The sequence below is a fragment of the Halichoerus grypus genome, chromosome 2 (assembly GCF_964656455.1).
Source record: "Halichoerus grypus chromosome 2, mHalGry1.hap1.1, whole genome shotgun sequence".
Taxonomy (NCBI): Eukaryota; Metazoa; Chordata; class Mammalia; order Carnivora; family Phocidae; genus Halichoerus; species Halichoerus grypus.
In genome coordinates, this window is record NC_135713.1 from 25,423,263 (window position 1) to 25,442,126 (window position 18,864).

At 39.0% G+C, this 18,864-nt stretch overlaps 1 protein-coding gene across 1 annotated transcript; it reads left to right on the forward strand.

The window, feature by feature from the left end:
• The first annotated feature begins 1,880 nt into the window (after positions 1-1,880).
• SUB1 (SUB1 regulator of transcription) lies at positions 1,881-16,007 on the forward strand. The gene is made up of 5 exons (XM_036065587.2): positions 1,881-2,017; positions 4,517-4,589; positions 6,479-6,598; positions 13,852-13,960; positions 15,676-16,007. Exons 2-5 carry the CDS (start codon positions 4,518-4,520, stop codon positions 15,753-15,755), a joined length of 381 nt encoding a protein of 126 aa, XP_035921480.2. The 5' UTR covers positions 1,881-2,017; position 4,517; the 3' UTR covers positions 15,756-16,007.
• Positions 16,008-18,864: the final 2,857 nt, after the last annotated feature.

An 18,864-nucleotide genomic window follows, 5' to 3' on the forward strand; every position in this document is an offset into this window, starting at 1 on the left:
AGACTGCTTGAGATTCTCTTTCCCTCTCCCTCTGCCCCTCTGACTCCTGGGCTCATGCTCCTACATGCATTCTCTCTCTCTCGAATAAATAAATAAATCTTAAAAAAAAAAAAAAGAAAGAAACCTCCAGCACCAGAATTTTTAGCCCAGCTGTCCCTTTTCATTCAGGTCCCTGTCTAAATAGTTCCATTTCATCCCTAATCATATCTAAATTATCCTCACCCAACACTCTGTATGGCATCATCCTGTTTTTCTTATCTGAAATTATCATCTCTATCTAACTCTTTGCTTATTTATGGTCTGTTTCATGTGTTTACAGCGGCCCTATCAATCTTGTTTATTCCTGAATTCCCAGCGCTCAGAGTAGTGCCATCATATAGTAGGTGCTGGACACATGTTTATTGAATGAGTGAATAAACTAGGAAAGGACCTTTGGGTAGTGTCTTGCATTTGAGTAAAGAGAGTTGTAACTCTGTTGTGGAGAAGGAAGAGGGGAGGTTGGGAGTCAGATGGCTACAACCAGTGCTCTGAACCCCATCTCTTCTCAGCCAGCACCGGATTTCCAGGGAGAGCCACATTCATGGCTCTCCGGGCTGGGGCAGCCCAGTGATCCTCTAGTTACCCCAGTTATATGAGTTCAGTACAACCAGATACCCCCCACAATGCCCTAGGGCACCCATTGGCCTCAGGGGAACTTTGGTCAACTGGCCATAGTGTTGGTGGGGGAGCTCCCCAAACTTCCTTTGGGTGTACAAGCTCTAGGCTAGCAAGCAACCATGCTGGAAGAGTGGTTGGTGAGTACTTTCCATTTTTTTTTTAAACAAATTAATTTAAATATTTTTTACTTTTTCATTGTTCCCATTGAAGTGTATTTTATGTACTGTGAAATGCACAAATACTAAGTGAAATCATACATCTGTGTACACCTGTGTAACCACCTCCAGACCAAGACATATTCAGCATCCTAGCAGATGCCTTCATACTTGCTCCCAAGTGATATTCCCCAAGGGTAACCTGACCTAGATCCCCATAGATTTTTTTTTTTGCCTGTTTTGGAACATCATATAAAAGGAATTATACAGTAAGTGTTTCATTTTTGAAAAGTGGTCATCTAGCCTGATGCTGCATGAACAGGAGAGGGGTAAGAACTGTTGCATTCTTCCCCAGCCTGCAGCAGTCTGAGTCAGGCAGGCCGTGCAGGGTTTGAATGGTGACTCACTCCCATAATCTCCAGCAGCTTATTCAACCTTGTTGACCCTATAATTCTTCATTATAAAATAGAATAATTATTCCTACTTTGGAAAGTGCTTTTTAGGATGAATGATAATGGCAAAGTACCTCGTGCAGTGCCTGGCACATAGTGGGTGCTTGATAAATGTGTGTTGGATAAATAAAACTTTATATATATTCTTGGCTATAGTAGGCATTCATTAAATATACACTCAAATACTCTATTGGTCATGTTCCTGCTTGTACTATAGATTTCTCTTCTGTGAACTACCCCCAGGACTTCAGTTTAAGGATAAGGGTGTGTGTGGCCAAGGACTTCTGTAAAGACTTCTTGCACTTTCTGGAATTAAACATGTGACTTTGGCTTCCTTCCTTTGGATTTTACCAGCCAGAGTCAAATATTGGGAATGGGGGTTAAGGACCATTTCTGAGAAAATGGGCTTTTTCAGTATGAACAATTCACTTTAGTACAAGAAACATTTATGGAACAAGTGCAAAGCTCGATGTTTCTCCTTCATGTTTTCTTCGTGCCCTCATTCACTCACAGGTCATACTTAAACTTTGATGTATTTCACTTTCAAGGGACTGGCTGAGGACGAGGGCCGGTCCCTTTAAGGCCCTGGAAAGGGTCTCGGTGTTGGTTTGGGCAGGGAGGCCACGCCCCATCACGTGTGCGCAGTCCCCCCCCCCGAGGGGCGGGGCCGGCGTCTCTGGGCTTCCGTCACTTCCGGTTCTCTGTCAGTTGCAAGCGAGCGAGCAGAAGAAGGTTCGGCTGCGAGAGTGGAGCGTGAGTGCTGGGGACCCCGCCCCCACCCCTCGAACCCCTGCCTGTCCGGCCCCCACCCTCCCAGCCGGGCCGCGAGCCGCTTGCGGCCTCTACCCCGCTCGCAGGCGACGGCCGGGGGAAATGGCGGCGTTGCCAGACCTCCCCGCCTCGGCCTCCCTGGACCTCCTCCTCCGTCGCCGACCCGCGCCCCATGCCCTACAGGCCTCTCCGCGCCAGAAGCTGGCTCCCGGGAATGGCCCCGGCGCGGCGAGTGCGGCGGCCCCTGGCGGCGGGGCGCGGCCGGGCGGAGGCGAGGAGCCGCGCGGAGGGGGCCCGGGCACCCCCGGGACAATGCCGCGGCGGCCCGGGCCACGGCGGGGGCGCGTGCGGAGCCTGCTTCTCCCCCAGCCCTGGCTGGAACTCAAACCCCGGCATCCGGGGTTGGGGGGGCGCTTTCTAGGGGAGGGAGAGAGCGGACCCCGTCGGAGGAGGGCTGGGGGGGTTGGGGGAAGGATGGCTGGTGTGCTGGGGGTAGCTAGCGCTTCGAGAGAAGAAAATGGCGCTTGGTGCAAGTCCCTCCTCTTCCCATACGGTCTCCTCCGCACTTCGCCGCCTCCCACGCCCCCTCCGACCAACCTGTCTCCCCCTGCCTCAGCCGTTGCCAGCCCCAGGGTTCCAGCAGCTTCCTGGCACCGCGCGACCCCCTTCCCCGTCTTGGTGCTCGTCACCCTCGTGTTGTACCGAATTCCTGTGCCCTTTAGTCCAGGTTTAATTTTCACCTCGTCTTTTCTAATCTTCCCTCCACGCCATCATCACAGACCGAAATTCATTATTTCAGTTGCGTTTTGTATATATTCTTCACTAGCGTTTTAGTATCACCTTCCTGAATTACTGGCCTGCCTCCTTCGAACAGTAAAGATTCATTAAGTAAAAGTTAAAATCTGTCAAAAGTTCAAAGTGGTTTTAGTTACCATTATCTTTTTTGTTGTTGAATGATCTTCTAATTTGGGTTAATTACGAGGTCGTTCTTTGAAATGATCTTAGGCAGCCCCCCCCCCCCGCAGCTATTATTAATAGACCTATAGTTATGCTTGACTGTTTCAAAGTGAGAAAATAGGTTATGTCCAATTTAATTACCTTTTAAAAAATGTTTCTTGGCATTATTAGCTGCTAGCATTAAAAAACCTAAATTGCTTTTGGAGTTTAGGTTGTAAAATGGAGCAGTAACAGGAATAGTACATAAAATCTGGTTCTGAACGTTTCTGGTCCGCTCAGAATTTACTCTTCTCCTCAAGAAATTACCAGTTAAAATCAACATGGCTGGTTGTGCATGTTTGAGCTTTTTGAAATTAGTGGCTAGAATTGGGATGGATGGCCCACTTCTTTTACCTTGACCTCCTAATGTGGGACACATTTAGTGTTAGTGCCAAGGCAAGTTTAGTCTAGAGAGCTGGATTACTTAGGATTTTTTGAGGAGGAAATGAAGTCTTTTTTCCTTTATTCAACATTTACAGACTGTGTGTTGTACATATTGGGCCCTTTAGGGCATACAAAAATTAATAAGACTCAGTCTTTCTGGAGACGGGGAGAGCTAAAGATACTTTAATAATAAGTGGCTTACCACCTGGTATTGTTAAGTGCCTTGAAAAGAGTGCCTTGGAATTCCTTGAAATTTGGGCTTTAGCTTTTTTTTTTTAATCTCTGCAAAAGTAGATGCACAAGGCTCTCTGTCTTGCTGTGCTCAGGCACTCAGTAAAGATCCACCTGAAAGCAAGATATTGGGTTATGTACCTCTGTTTGGGGGGAGTGAGGGTCATAGTGGAATTTGAGAAAAGGTTTTGCCCCTCCCATAAGCAGATTCTTCAAAATGTAGTTACATTTCAGAGTAGAAAATCAGTGTAAAATGTAATGAACCGTAAAAATTATGTTTAACTTTGTGAACTCTGAATTAGTGCTTGTCATTTTGATGGCATGCTCAAAAAGCCAAAGAAAATTAAGAACATTTACAAAGTAAGAAAAAATAGGGTTATACTGGCAAATGAATTCCATCTGTATAGTGCAGCTGTTCCCCATGTTGTGTGAATGTTGGGGTCAGTTCCTGCAGCGAATACTTCTGTTAGGTCTCATCAGTGAGAAATATAAAGCAGTACTGAGAATATTCCTATTCCTGTTTTAACAGAGATTGCTGTCAGCTGCCTTCTTACAATTTATTCTACCTATAAACATCTAACTCCTCTAAAATGAAGTATAAAAAGACCCAATGGCTTTGAGAAAGAGGTGTAGGAGTGTGAGATGTGTGTGACATTTAGTTCTTTCTCCTTGCTGGGTTCTGGGTGTTATTTTCAACTTGGAAGAGTATAAATTAAGAGTATAACTTCTAGCATTGTGCTCAGCGTAACAACTCCAGTACCACAAAATGGTAGAACCATGGAACTTCTTGAATTTTTGCTTGGGAAAGAGTCAAGTTGAAGGTAGTGGAACAGTTTGTAAATTATTGTGTATAATGTATTTTTCTTTCAGAATGCCTAAATCAAAGGAACTTGTTTCTTCAAGCTCTTCTGGCAGTGATTCTGACAGTGAGGTTGACAAAAAGGTGACTATTAATGCAAGTCATTTCTGTGATACTTAATTCAGCAGTATTGCCCACATCCAGTTCTGAAGGACAGCAAGGCATATCAGAATGGTAAAATGAGCGCCTAGGTGGGTGTTTCTCAAAGTGCAGAAGGCTCCTGGACCACTTGACCAAAGGGCCTGGGGTACTTGTTGTACATGCACACTTCCAGCCCCTGAATCAGGCTTGAGCAAGTCTAATAGGAGCCCCAAAGCTACAGAACCACCGTCTTATTCCCTCTGGGGAATAGCATTAGAATGAGGCCAAAGCTGCTATTTGCCGTTATTTAGGAATCTGCCTAATCTCTAGGTATTGTGTGTTGTAGTTGAGTTAAATTACCTGAACTCTTTGAATGCAGATGTCAGTTTTGACTGCCTTCTCAGCCGTTGATTTTTATCCAGCCCACTAGGATTACTTAAAATGTAGGCTTGGTACATTTTAAGTTAGAATGTTATTTACTCTGGTCCCCTCCTTTTAGTTAAATCAACACCCAGCAAAGCTAACATGAAATTCCCCATTTTGACAATAGCCTTTTTCTACGTTAGATGACAACTGTGCTGGGAGTGGTGTATTCCGCTTAACTGAGCCGCTCACACTGTAGTCAGAGCTGCTGTGCAGGACTGTTTTTAATTCCTAGGAGCTTACATAATTATGTCTCTGAGTTTAGTTGGCAGTGTTAGTTAAAAGAGCTTATGGGAGAATCTTGGAGAAGATGGACCTGTATAGGGAAATACAGAATATAGAACCTAAAGGTTGAAATAAGGCCTCAACATACATAGCTATACTCCAGAAGGAAATATCTCTTAGGTTTTTTATTCACACCTGGTATGGCCTTTGACTTTGAAAACAAATTTGAAAAATCTGAAACAAATTTTTACTGAACTTTTATGTGTCAGTCCATGGAGAATATCCAGCCCCTATATAAAGAATAATCAGTCACTTTCTACTTTTGAGCTGAGGTGATTTTTGCTATTTTTGCTATTAATAGTACATTAATCCTGTAAACACAGTAACACATTCACTTTTTCAGTTTATATACATGTGTACATTCTATTTTACCTAACTCATCTAATTTAGTAAGACATTAACATATTAGTTTATACTTTCCACTAAGGAACATGACTGCCCTCTGCTGTTTAGGTTGGGAACTCTACTAGTTTTCATAGGCTGTTAGGTCATTTTAAGAATGAGGCTATATAAAAAGTTTTTACAATAATGTTGCTTTATTTAAGACATTGTCTTGATTTTGGATGCTAATCTAACACATTGCTGTCCACCTTCAGTGGTTTTTGTGATGAAATTCTTGAGTTGTTGACTTCTAGTGCCCAGTATAAAATAGCTTTCTTAGCTTTGCATACTCAAAAATTTTCAAAGTCAATTTAAGTCCCTTTTGGAATAGGCAGGGAATAAATAACATATCCTGGATTGGAATAAGTTGGCTGTATTCTTCCTAATTAATATATATCCTTTGTAAAAATATAAGTTGCTGACTAACTTTAGTAGACTTGGGGTTTCCAAAATTTATTCAAAAGCAGCAGGCCCCCCCATTACTTCCCCACCCCCCCAAAGAAATTGGATGTGGGATCCTGGTCTAGAAAAGAATTGTTTCTCTGGTTATTACCAGTATGATGCCTGAAGTGTTTTTTGGGTTTCTGAGAACACATTTTGAAAACACTGTGTTAGATACTAGGTTAGCTCCATAGTTCTGTTGGCAAGTGAAACTTGCCTGTGTATATGTTTATGATTTTTTTCTTAATAAATGTTGTATTTTGAGCCTTTAAGTCTTAAAAAGTAATGAAGTGTTTGAACTTGAGGTGTGTCTTATTCTTATGTGTGCACATTTTAACCATTATGCTTGTTTTTCTTTCAAGTTAAAGAGGAAAAAGCAAGTTACTCCAGAAAAACCTGTGAAGAAGCAAAAGACTGGTGAAACTTCAAGAGCCCTGTCGTCCTCTAAGCAGAGCAGCAGCAGAGATGATAACATGTTCCAGGTAGTGTCCGAGATCCTGAGGATTAGTGTCTGGCTTGATCTGATAAATGTTGAAAGTACCTTAATTTAATATAAGGATAGTCATTGAAATATAGGAGCAGGTTCATTGAAATGAAAGTCATTTATAAGGTGCTAGATTATTGTTAAAGTCTAGAAACCTATAGTTTGGCTAAGTGTTAAACAATTTAAAAGTGATAGATATCCAAAAAAAAAGATTGAAAACAGCACATTTAGGAAGCAGTTTGGAGGAGATAGGTCTAGTATTGGGCTGTGAAATATGGATGGGGTATTATTGGAGAAGAAGCAGCAGTATGGCCTGCAAAGTTTGGGCTTGATAAGAATAGGAGAGGTGAGGGGCGCCTAGGTGGCTCAGTTGGTTAAGTGTGGGACTCTTGATTTCTGCTCAGCGTTTTGAGATTGAGCCTGTGTTGGGCTCCGCCCTCAGCAGGGCATCTGCTTGAGATTCTCTCCTCCTCTCTCTGGTGCACCCCCCCCCCCCAATGCTCGCTTGCTTTCTCTCTAAAATAAATAAATCTTTAAAAAAGAACAGGAGAGGCAGGTGGATTTGCTGAAATTGGCCCTCTATATAGTGGTGAATAAGATTGAAGATGGAGTTATAGCAAGGGAAGTGTTTCAAGAAGTGGGCATAATTATTAGTTGAAGCCAAAATGTTGGAATGAGGCTGCAAACATTTGGCTGGAAAAGGCTAGTGCATATATATGTATACACACGTACATATATATAAAATGCATAGTTATGTATAAAATTGATACATATTTTTAATTTTCTGATGGTCTCGAAAGACTGTATTTCATCAGGCCTTACTGAATTCTGGGTGTGCAGTGATGAGCCAAGTAGACATGGTTCTCTTATAGTGAGGCAGTTTCCATTACCCCAGAAAGTTCCGTCTTGGCCTCCCTTTGCAATCATTCCCTCTGCCTGAGGTAACTACTGATCTGATTTCTGTCACTATATATTTATTTTTCCTGTTCTAGAACCTCATATAAATGGAATTGTTTGGTTTGTATTGTTTTGTGTCTGGCTTCTTTTGCTCAGTGTAACATCTTGGGGTCAGTTCTTACTGGTAGTTTGTTCCTTTTTATTGCTGAGTGGTATTCCACTGTAAGATTATACAACAATTTGTTACCCATTCACTAGGGATAGACATTTGGGTTGTTTCTATCTAGTCTTGGGCTGTTAGGAATAAAGCTGATGGGAACATTCTTGTAAAAGTCTTTGAATTTTTTTTTCCTCTTTGGATCAACATCAGATGCATTTGCTGGGTCATAGGCTAAGTGTATGTTTAGCTTCATAAGAAAATGTCAAACTGTTTTCTCTAGTAGCTGTACCATTTTATGCACCCACAAGCAATGTGAGAGATTCCAGTTGCTTCATATCCTCGCTGGGTTTTGTCAGTATTTAATGCTATTCACGTAAGTTAATGGATGTGTAGGAGGAGCTCATTGTAGTTTACTTCGCGCTTTGTTCAAGTCTTTTTTGCTCATTAAAAAAATAGAGGACATTTGATTTATTGAGTTGAAAGAGTTCTTTATGTATTTTAGGTGCAAGTTCTTTGTCAGCTATAAGTATAGTGGATATTTTCTTTAGGTCCGTGGTTTGCCTGTTAATTTTCTTTCTTTTTTTTTTTTTTTAAAGATTTTATTTATTTATTAGAGAGAGCACAAGCAGGGGGAGTGGCAGGCAGACAGAGGGAGAGAGAAGCAGGCTTCCCGCTGAGCAGGGAGCCCGTGTGGGGCTCAATCCCAGGGCACTGGGATCATGACCTGAGCCAAAGGCAGTCGCTTAACCAACTGAGCCACCCAGGTTCCCCATCTGTTATTTTATTTTTTTTTAAAGAAAATTTTAGTCATTTGTCAGTGCGCACAGGCAGGGGGAGTGGCAGGCAGAGGGAGGAGTGGGTTCCTCGCTGAGCAACGAGCTCGATGCGGGACTCCATCCCAGGACCCCCGGGATCATGACCTGAGCTTGAAGGCAAATGCTCAACCAACCGAGCCACCCAGGCGTCCTTTTTTTTAAAGAGCCTCGTAATTTTCTTAAGCATTTTTAGAAAGCTTTAATTTTGATTAAGTCCATTTTTATAAATTTTTTTCCTTTTATGGTTAATGCTTTTTAATGACATTACCTACCCCAAGGCCACACAAATTTTGCCACTGTTTTTTTCCCTAGAATTTTTATAGTTAATAACTTTCATGTTTAGGTGTGTGATCCACGTAGAATTAGTTTAGTTTCTCTGTGTATGGTGTGAAATAGACGTTGAACTAATTTCTCTTCCCACAGAGAGATCCAGTTGTTCTGTACCATTTGTTGAAAAGACTTTTTTCCATTGACTCACGTTGGATCTTTTTAATGAAAATCCATGAATATATAAAATACATGTCTATTTCTGATCTCTGTTTTATTCCATTGAATAGTTTTTACTTCAGTATCACAAGTCACAACTACTGCGCTTTTATAGTGAGTCTTGAAATCAGGTAGTGAAAGTCCTTTAACTGATTTTGCTCTTCTGCGTATTTTGTATTTCCATACACATTATAGAATCAGACTTGTCAGTTTTTACCGAAAAGCCTACTGGGTTTTGATTGGAATTGGGTCAGGCTGAAGATCAGTTTGGGGAGAATAGGCAGCTTGGCAGTACTGAGTCTTCTAGTTCACGAACATGGTGTCTCTCTGCATTTATTTAGATCTTCTTAAATTTGTCTGTTTTTGTGAATTTCGTTATAGAAGTCTTGCACATCTTTGTTAAATTCATTAAGTATTTTATATATATTTTTTAAAGATTTGAGAGAGACAGCGTGCATGCGAGGGCGGGGAGGGGCAGAGGGAGAGAAGCCGACTCCCTGATGAGCATGGAGCTCGAGGAGGGGCTCCATCTCATGACCCTGAGATCACGACCTAAGCTGAAACCAAGAGTCAGACGCTTAACAGACTGAGCCACCCAGGCACCCCTGGTATTTTATGTTTTTTGGTTCTATCAGAAATCTCTGCTCTCTTAACTTGATTTTCCAGTTCATTGCTAGAAAAGATGTTACAGTATCACTAATATGAATACATGTGTACTGTGTATTTATAATAGGTTGCATATGTACTTTTTAGAGACTTCTTAGAACTTTCTGTGGTGGTGTTGATTTTGTCTGTTTTACATCATCGTTTTAATTCTTTTTCTTGCTTTATTGCTAGTATTTCTAGTATATTGAAAACAAGTGATGAGAGTAGACATCCATGCCTTGTTCCTGATCTTAGGGGCAAAGCATCCTTCTAACTTTCTCCTTCCTCTGATGCCATCCACTATTGCTTAAACTCTGGAGTGAATGTACGTACTGCTATGGTTTTGCTGCTTTGGTATTGGAGAATGAAGTCACAGGGATAAACGTGGTGCATCTTTCTGTAGGGCCCCTCTTGGGAGATTTTCATTAAAACCTTTTATGTTAAAATGAACACATACACTGGGGATGAGCTACAAAATGCATAGTAAGTTTCAGATTATAATCAGAGACTCATTTGGGTAGAACAGTGTGAGTGGGTGTTCCCACAGTTGCCCTTCATTCCAACCCCACAGCTCTTTGGTGCTGCTGTTCTCTGAAATGTTGTTAGCAAATTCTAGAGTATCATTTTACTCATCTGTACCTTTTCCTCACTTTGAATAATTTCTTATTTACTGTACATCAAATAAAGTCACTTGAAAAGTGATTAGGGACTTCAGATTGTACATTCACAAAGTTTTGGATATGTGGATGGTTCAGCCATATTTGGGAGGAAGAAAATGCCTCTTCTGTTAATCTGTGGCAAACAAAAATATTTATAGCACACCTCATTGAAATCATGGATAAAGGAGCTTCTGAATAGTTTCTAGGGAGCAAGAGTAGAAATTAAAGTACCTAGCTAACCATTTGTTGTGTGTTTATTGTATTGTTCAATGTTCTTTTTTTTTTTTTTTTAAAGATTTTATTTATTTGACAGAAAGACACAGCGAGAGAGGGTACGCAAGCAGGAGGAGTGGGAGAGAGAGAGGCAGGCTTCCCGCGGAGCAGGGAGTCTGATGCGGGGCTCGATCCCAGGACCCAGGGATCATGACCTGAGCCGAAGGCAGACACTTAACGACTGAGCCACCCAGGCGCCCTGTTCCATGTTCTTTATGATAAAATAATTGAATAGTTGTTAGTACTAATTTAAGACTGGTAAAATGCTATTAATATACTTACAACATGCTTGTCTCTCTTTTTTAAAAAAAGATTTGCTTTCAGTCTTGATTTTAATTCTTTTTCTAGTGCGATTTTATTTTTTTTATTATTTTTAAAGATTTCATTTATTTGTCAGAGAGCGCACACAAGCAGGGGGGAGCATCAGGCAGAGGGAGAAGCAGGCTCCCCGCTGATTGTGACCTGAGCCGAAGGCAGACACTTAACCATCTGAGCCACCCAGGCGTCCCTCTAGTGCGATTTTAAAGTTTTAACCCTGTTTTCAGATTTTTAGATTGTCAGGAATACAAGTCTTGCAGAAGAGAGTAGTAGTAGTATTTTTTCTGCTTCTGTGTTTTGTTTTGGTCCTTAGTCCAAGAACCTATAAAGGCTCCAGAATCTCTTCCGGTTTTTCAAGTCCTCTTCAGTATAGCTCCATCTAGTCAGCCTGTCCTTGAGTCTCAGCAGTGTTGAATCTTTCTGCTTAGTCCCTTCTATGTCCTTGTCATTTTTTTTTTCTTACTTACTTAATAGGCTGTCATATTTCAAGGTTAGATCCTAATACCTAAGGTCTCTTCCACATGCTCAAGTCAACACTGAACTCGTACTTAACCTAATCAATATCACTTTAGTAGGTTTTCAGTACATTTTAATATATACTCAGCTAGCTCATGGTCTTGTTAGCTCATGGGCTTACTAGCTAGAGGGCTTACTAAAAACCAAAATGAAACAATGTTCAGTTCTTTGGTTGGCTGCTTAAGATACTTATACATTTCTTAGCGTTATTAAATCAGTATTATAAATTACAATTAACAGTTTCTTTGTGATAATTATTTTGATCTTATTTAATTTATCCATTAAAACAGTTTCCTGGGAACCTAGTGTATGATAGGCACTAGGGGGGTACAAAGAAGACTGATGAAAAAATAAGCCATTAAAACTGACCATAAGATCACTGGTGACTTTAGAGTAGGCAGTGGGAATTCAGTTAGTAGAAACGGTATTTTTTATCCTTTCAAAATTTAGCAATAAAAGGAAGAAGGAAACATGGAGAAAGTTATAAAATACTGCAGATTAGGGAAAATGCTTTATAGAAAGAGGGGAATGAGCATGTTAGGAAATGGTAGATAAGCCATTGGAAAGGGAAAGAATGCATAAGTAAGAAATGGGATAGAAAAAGTAAAAAGTTAAGAATTGATGGTGTTGTGAGTACAGAGAAGAAAGATTTGAAGGCACTTACCCATATTGAGTGGACTTCATTTTCTCCATAAAGCATGGGGTATACCCTGGAAGTAGGGGCACACCAGCAGGATCAGAAACTTAAGGATAGAAAACTAAAGGAAAATGAACCAGACCTGGCTGAGACAAGAAAAAGCAGTCTAAGAGGACATACGCAAGATGGAAACCATTAATAAGTACTGGGTCAGCCATTAATAAGTACTGGGTCAGCACAGCTGTGATTCTGCTACAGTAATACTTAGTATCTTAATTAAAAGGATTGTTTAATAATCAAGGGACCCAGGTTGGAAGGGAAAGGAACATAGCCACACCCAGAATCTTTACATGTTGAGATGTTCTAAGCACAAAAATCATGGCCAGTTTTTAGTCAGTAGGTTTGAAGAGTTTTAGAATGAGTAAGAGATCGGTACAGGCGTTAGAAGTTGTGATTGGAAAGTATGAGGTGTTAGTTGAAGTGCTAGACAGTTTAGACGGTGTCTTACAGCGTAAGACCTCCTGGAACGTGCTTACAGACACTTTGTTGAGTAGAGCCTTTTCCTTCTCTGGGGAATTTGTAGTTTGTTAAAGCACAGTATAAAGTTTTTGAAAAATGGTTTTCTGTGGGTAGTTTTAAGTTCTTAATTTGAGACTATGGTGAAGTGTATTAAAGATATTACTTAAAATGAATGTCTAAAAGAAAAAGCTTTCTCATGTTCTATTGACTGGATCTCTGGATTTTTAGAATGGTACATAGGTAGTGGGGTCTGTGGATTCCTACTGGTTGTAGTTTGTACTGCAAAAGTTTGCTTTCTAATGATTTTTGTGGTAAAAAACACAACATAAAATTTACCATCTTAACCATTTTTAAGCAGTAGTGTTAAGTATGTTCATATTATTGTGAAACAGATCTCCAAAACTCTTTCTTTTAGCAAAACTTAAACTCCCCTCTCCTTCTTCTCCCGGCCCCTGATAACTACCGTTCTGCTTTCGGTCTCTCTGAGTCTGACTAGTGTAGGCACTTGTATAAGTGGAATCATGCAGTATGCATCTTTTTTTTTTTTTAAAGATTTATTTATTTTAGAGTGGGAGCTTGAGTGTGGGGGAAGGGCAGGGGCAGAGGGAGAATCTCAAGTAGACCCACCTAGTGCAGAGCCCCATGTGGGGCTCGATCTCATGACCCTCATGACCTGAGCTGAAATCAAGAGTTGGACGCTTAACCGACTGAGCCACCCAGGTGCCCCAGTATGCATCTTTTTGTGAGTGGTGTATTTCACTTAGTACATGTCAGTAAGGTTCATCCATGTTGTAGCATGTGACAGGATTTCCTTTTTAAAGGCTGAATAGTACTCCACGGTATGTATATATATCACATTTTGTTTATCCATTCATCTCACGACGGACATGTGGGCTGTTTCCATCTGTGGGCTGTTGTGAGTAATGCTGCTGTGAACATGGGTGTATAAATGAGACCTTGCTTTCATTTCTTTTAGGTTCATACCCAGAAGTGGGGCTGCTGGATCAGATATTCTATTTTTAATTTTTTGAGGAACTGTTTTCCAGTTCCAGTGTTGCTCTGTTTTACTAATGATTTCTTTAATGTAAAAATGATTGGAAGTGTGAGATGTACTTTGTTTTTTCCATGTTTTTAAAAAAAGATTTCTTTTTTTTTTTTTTTTAAGAAAGATTTCTTCTTAACAGTGACATTTCCTTTGGTTGTAGTTTTGATATTGAGAATAGTTACTTTGATTAAAAGTAGAGGGAGTGTGCAGCAAGTTGTGAATATAAATAGGGACATCACTGTTGAAGTGAATACCTTTCTATGTTTTTGTTTCTTTTGCAGATTGGGAAAATGAGGTACGTCAGTGTTCGGGACTTTAAAGGGAAAGTCCTAATTGATATTAGAGAATATTGGATGGATCCAGAAGGTGAAATGAAGCCTGGAAGAAAAGGTGAGATTTAATTTCCTGAATTTGGTCCTGATGATTAGAACTAAACTAAAAAGTAACCCACCTTATTTAAAATTGAAATAATGTTGGCAGTGCATTTGGAACATCCTCATTCAGTTGATTCTTTGTTTTCTGTATGTAGTCTTTTAGACATGATATTTAACTTATTTTAATGACATGTCTTGAATAGCTGTTGGAATAAAACCCAGAAAAAATAATAACCCTAATATCACTTCATTTGGCTGCTAATTTGCTTGGATGTAACTTTAGAAAAAAAAAAAATTGACATGAATTCTTAAGTAGAGCAGGCACGATCTGGGAAGTTGTAAAATTGGGAATGAAAAATTCTGGCTTATAGTGTTTTCCTTTTGGTTCATCTAAAGGATATCCTTTGGGAGGGGGCATCCAAAGTGGGTCTTTGTCCTTCTTCCCGTTTGTGCTTCACCCAGTCCCAAGCATATCAGCATCATAGAAGCATGCTTTATTTATTCATTATATACCTAGAGAACATACGTACTAACATAAATTCATATATTGGGGTAGTTAGCTGCTTTAGGTTGATTCTTAGATAAAAATATGCCTCCTTATCTTCTACTCTGCCTGTCATCTTGAAGGTACCACTTGTTTGCTTCATGCAGTTCTTAGTTTATTAAACCTAACCTCTCTGTTTTCGTACCCTTTAACATTTTCTCGTTCAAGGCCACTTCTGGACTGCTCATTTAGTTGTTTCATTGTGGCCAATGCCAGATTTCTTCTCTTGTTCCTGCAAGCGTTTATTAAAACAATTTAATCAGTTTTAAAGCCCGTCCAAGGTGTTGACCCAGTATGTTCTTCTGCCTTCCTCTCAAGTTCATGGCCTCCCAGTAGTTTTCTGAGAAATACACTAATTCTTATAATTCTAGCTTATTTTTCTTTTTATATGGGTCAAGTATTAGAACATCAGAAGTTCCAAGTGCAAAGTACTTTCTCTTCACATTTTTACTTCTTAAATAGGAAAGACATATTATTAGCTAACATTTTAAGTGTTTACTTATGTGTCAGGTGATACACTCAGCTTTTCCTCACATTAGCTAACTTACTGATTCACAATACCGCTTTGAGATGTAAATACCATTTTACTGGTGAGGAGACTGAGGCTTAGAGATTTTTTTTTTTTTTTTTTAAAGGTCATACAGTTAGCGATAGGGAGGCTGGGATTTGAACCTTGACAGCAGGACTCCAGAATGCATTTTTAACCACTATGTACATTCTGAGAAGTCCTGTATGGGTCACGTCCCAGGAATTTTTCCAAAGTGAAATGAATGCTTCTGGAAGAACTCAGCACAAAGTTGTTCACCTTGAGTTCCTATAGAAATTTTGAGCAAATGTTGGAACCAACTGGATGTAGAAATGGAGTGTCACATAGGAAATCTGGACCTGGCCACTTAGCCTGCTAGTTTGCAAGGTTTTGTGAGATACATCTTCACATCATCATTTGTTCTCACAGGCTATATTAAGTATTGTGCAGGATACAGTGTTGGAAGTAAAACTGGGCGTAAGACTGGTCTGCTCAGGTAATTGTGATGAATCTGTAATAAACAAGAGATTGGACTCTCAATATGGTAACATTGTGCCGGTCAAAGTGGCAGTTGTCGATAAAGCAGTTTTTTAGTTGGAAGTATGAAATCGTCAGAGCTTAAAGGGATTTCCAACTTTCAATTTTTAAAACTTTGTTTTAGGTATTTCTTTAAATCCCGAGCAATGGAGCCAGCTGAAGGAACAGATTGCGGACATTGATGATGCAGTAAGAAAGCTGTAAAGTCAGAGCCACATGAAACCTGTACTGTTCTAGTTGTTTTAATCTGTCTTTTTACATTGGCTTTTGTTTTCTAAACGTTGTTTTCCAAGCTATTGTATATTTGGATTGCAGAACAATTTGTAAGATGAATACTTTTTTTTTTATGTGCATTATTAAAAGTGTTCTGAGTGAAGCTAATTGTCAACTTTATTAAGGAGGATTGCTTTGTGCCCGCGACCTAGTGTAAAATAAAATCAAGTAATACAATCTTAACTGTTGTGGCCTTTTTTGATCAAAAGAGTTGGTACTGTTTAAGGCCAAAAGTAACAGTTTATAGACCTGTTGGTTTCACCTTGGCTTTTACATTCAAAGGATTTGTATTGCATTGAATTTATAAACTCTGACTTGTGAAATCCATAGTTGATCTGTTTTCTTCCAGCCCAGTGTCTAGACTTGTTGGATTTTTCTACCCCAGTGATATTTCACTTTCCCCTTTTTTTTCTTTACTTTGTTTTCTTTTAATGTCATGTTCAGTTTTCACTTTTTTGTTCTCTTTCTTGACTATATTATACTAATTTGGAAAGTCAGTGAAACTGTCAGAATGTTAGTTATCTCAATAAGGTACTTGTAATTAAAATATTATATGAGAGCTACAATCACTAATTCTACTGTATTAAATATTAGGAGATATAGTTTGATAAAAAAAACATGACTTGTATGAAAACTCTGAGCAAGTAAGTGTATGTTGTTACCTGTAGTGTTCTGTGTAGTTACCTTACTGCTTAGTCTGCAGAGAATAATGACTTCGATGTCTGATTTACTTTCACTTATTAAACATGTTCACCATGGGATGATGTCTATAAAATCAGATACTGTTATATTAGATTAGGATTTAATAAAAATTGTGAAAGCTTACTGGCCTAACATTTTATTTTATAACATTGAGTATGGATTATATGTAGCCAGAGAGATAACTGAGCTTTACTGTCATAGTAGGTAATGTGGTTAGTTTTTGGAAGAAAGAGTATATAGAACATATATTTCTGTTTTTTGGCCTTCTCTTAGTAGACTTGGTTCTTTTTTTTTTTTGCAGTTAATCTACTGGACAATAGTATTCTAGACTTAATGTTACTAAGTTTTAGCAGGTACTCTGAAGTGATTTTCATTAAAGTGTAGTGATGAGGCAGACCCAGATTGAGGCACAGATTTCAGGGGCTTTGCAGCAATAAATAGGGCAGGGTGTGCCTTAGGAAGAGAATTTAAGGAACTATAACTGAAATGAAAGAAGGTGGCCGTGAAGAGGAAGGAATTCTCTTCAAACTAAATGAGACATAGGATATTTTGAGCACATTGATAGGACACAATTCTAGATGGAATAGTAAAAAGAAAGGTTTAAAGACATGTAAAAAAAATTCTTGTTAACAAATTATTTTTGGTAGCTAATCTTAAATGGTTTACTGCCATGTCGGAGAGTTGCACTATTATACAGGTTTGATTACTGCGTCTAAAACGTTTTATAGTGGAATTGTCAAGGACTTCGTTTCAAAACTAGCTGCCAGGAAACACATAGTTACTAAATTTTTTTCTGGCAGCTATTCTGTTTTAAGTATGTTTTTACATTTTTTAAATGATTTTTCTAATGTTTTTAGCAGTAACCCTAATAGGTGCATAATTGGGGAAATAAATCTTCTCTTCTGGTATTTTAGCTTCCATCAGATAATAGGTACCCAAAGTGTTCAAAATGGTATTTTAGACAAATCATACTTGACTGGTGGCTTTACCCTTATTTGGGAACATACATGTGTTCTATTAACTTAATTGGGTGGATTTGTAAAGTATTCCTTAATAAATACAGAAAGGGTAGTTAGAACACAGAACTTTGATTTTGGCGTAGTTGAAGAGGGAATAATGGGAAAGTTTCCTAGGTATATATGAATTCAGGGTTCATGTGCATTTTGAAACTATCTGCTAATACAGAGATGGTGCTGAAATCTGTTACCTAGGCATTTTCTAGCTGTATAACATTCTGTCATTAAAATCTTCATATAAGGAGTGTTTCCCTGGCAGAATTTGATAAGTTGACTGCTAAATTCATTTAAATCTGTTACTGGATATACAATATACAGAAATTACTGATCTTTTTTTGGGTATAGGAAATGATGAGAACTGGGTTTAAAAGAAGAGACCAGTTAATTGTACTGAGAAGAGAAGATAGGGAACTGAGGTTTTCTGTTTAAAATTACCTTCTTGGTAAGATTTCTTCCAGGAAGAAAGCTTGGCATTTTAAGGCAGCAGTTTCTTACTTGGTAATGCCAGAATGCATTTAATTAATGCCAGCCCTGAGTGAACTTGTAGCAGGGTTTTTCCAAGGGAGTTTTCCTCTTTGTCTTTTCAAGTATGGGTAGTTTTGACCAATTTCCAGTGCCCTTGGCATTTTACTTAAAGAACAACCACTAAAAAAACAAAAAACAAAAAAACCTCTTTATAATTTGATTATTGTCTTATGCTTTTACTTTATAAATGCTTTTGAAGAATACTCCTACCTCATTAGCTAGTCAAGTTGCTGTGATGATGGACCTATTTCTAAATAGGAAAAAAGACTTACGGAAAAAGAAGTACGTACATCCTGGCTTGGCTATTGAGGGGAAAAGAGAAAGAATTGAGTGTTATTTAAGTGTTCCTGACAGGGATGTCAGAAAGAGCACTGTAAAAGCTTGAAATTTTTAAAAAGCGCTGGCTAATATTTAGGTATCTCCTGAAATTCTTTGCTATTTACTTTTTATGGAAATTAATCCAGTGAAGCACTTAGAAGTTTTTTTTTTTTTTTTTAAGTATTTTCCAGATAAAGTCTAGGGGTAAACATTCACATAGTTACAAATATGTAATTCTGTAATTGTGGAATAACCTGTATGCTTTGTTTGGTACATCTTCCATGGAGATGTCAATGAATATAATACTCCATCTGTGAATATTTTAAATGTTGAAATAAAAATAAATGTGCCCTATGTGTCATCCCAGTTTCACAGACCTAAAAATGAATGGCTTAGTTATCTGTTGAATGGGTTTTGTTAACAAACAGAATGCCTTCCTGTGTGAATGCTTTTGGAATGTGAATTCGCCTTAGCATGTT

Coding starts and splice junctions, on each gene's coding strand:
- SUB1 (XM_036065587.2), top strand. CDS start 4,518: ATGCCTAAATCAAAGGAACTTGTTTCTTCAAGCTCTTCTGGCAGTGAT. Junction 4,590..6,478: donor ACAGTGAGGTTGACAAAAAG/GTGACTATTAAT, acceptor TTTTCTTTCAAG/TTAAAGAGGAAAAAGCAAGT. Junction 6,599..13,851: donor GAGATGATAACATGTTCCAG/GTAGTGTCCGAG, acceptor TTTCTTTTGCAG/ATTGGGAAAATGAGGTACGT.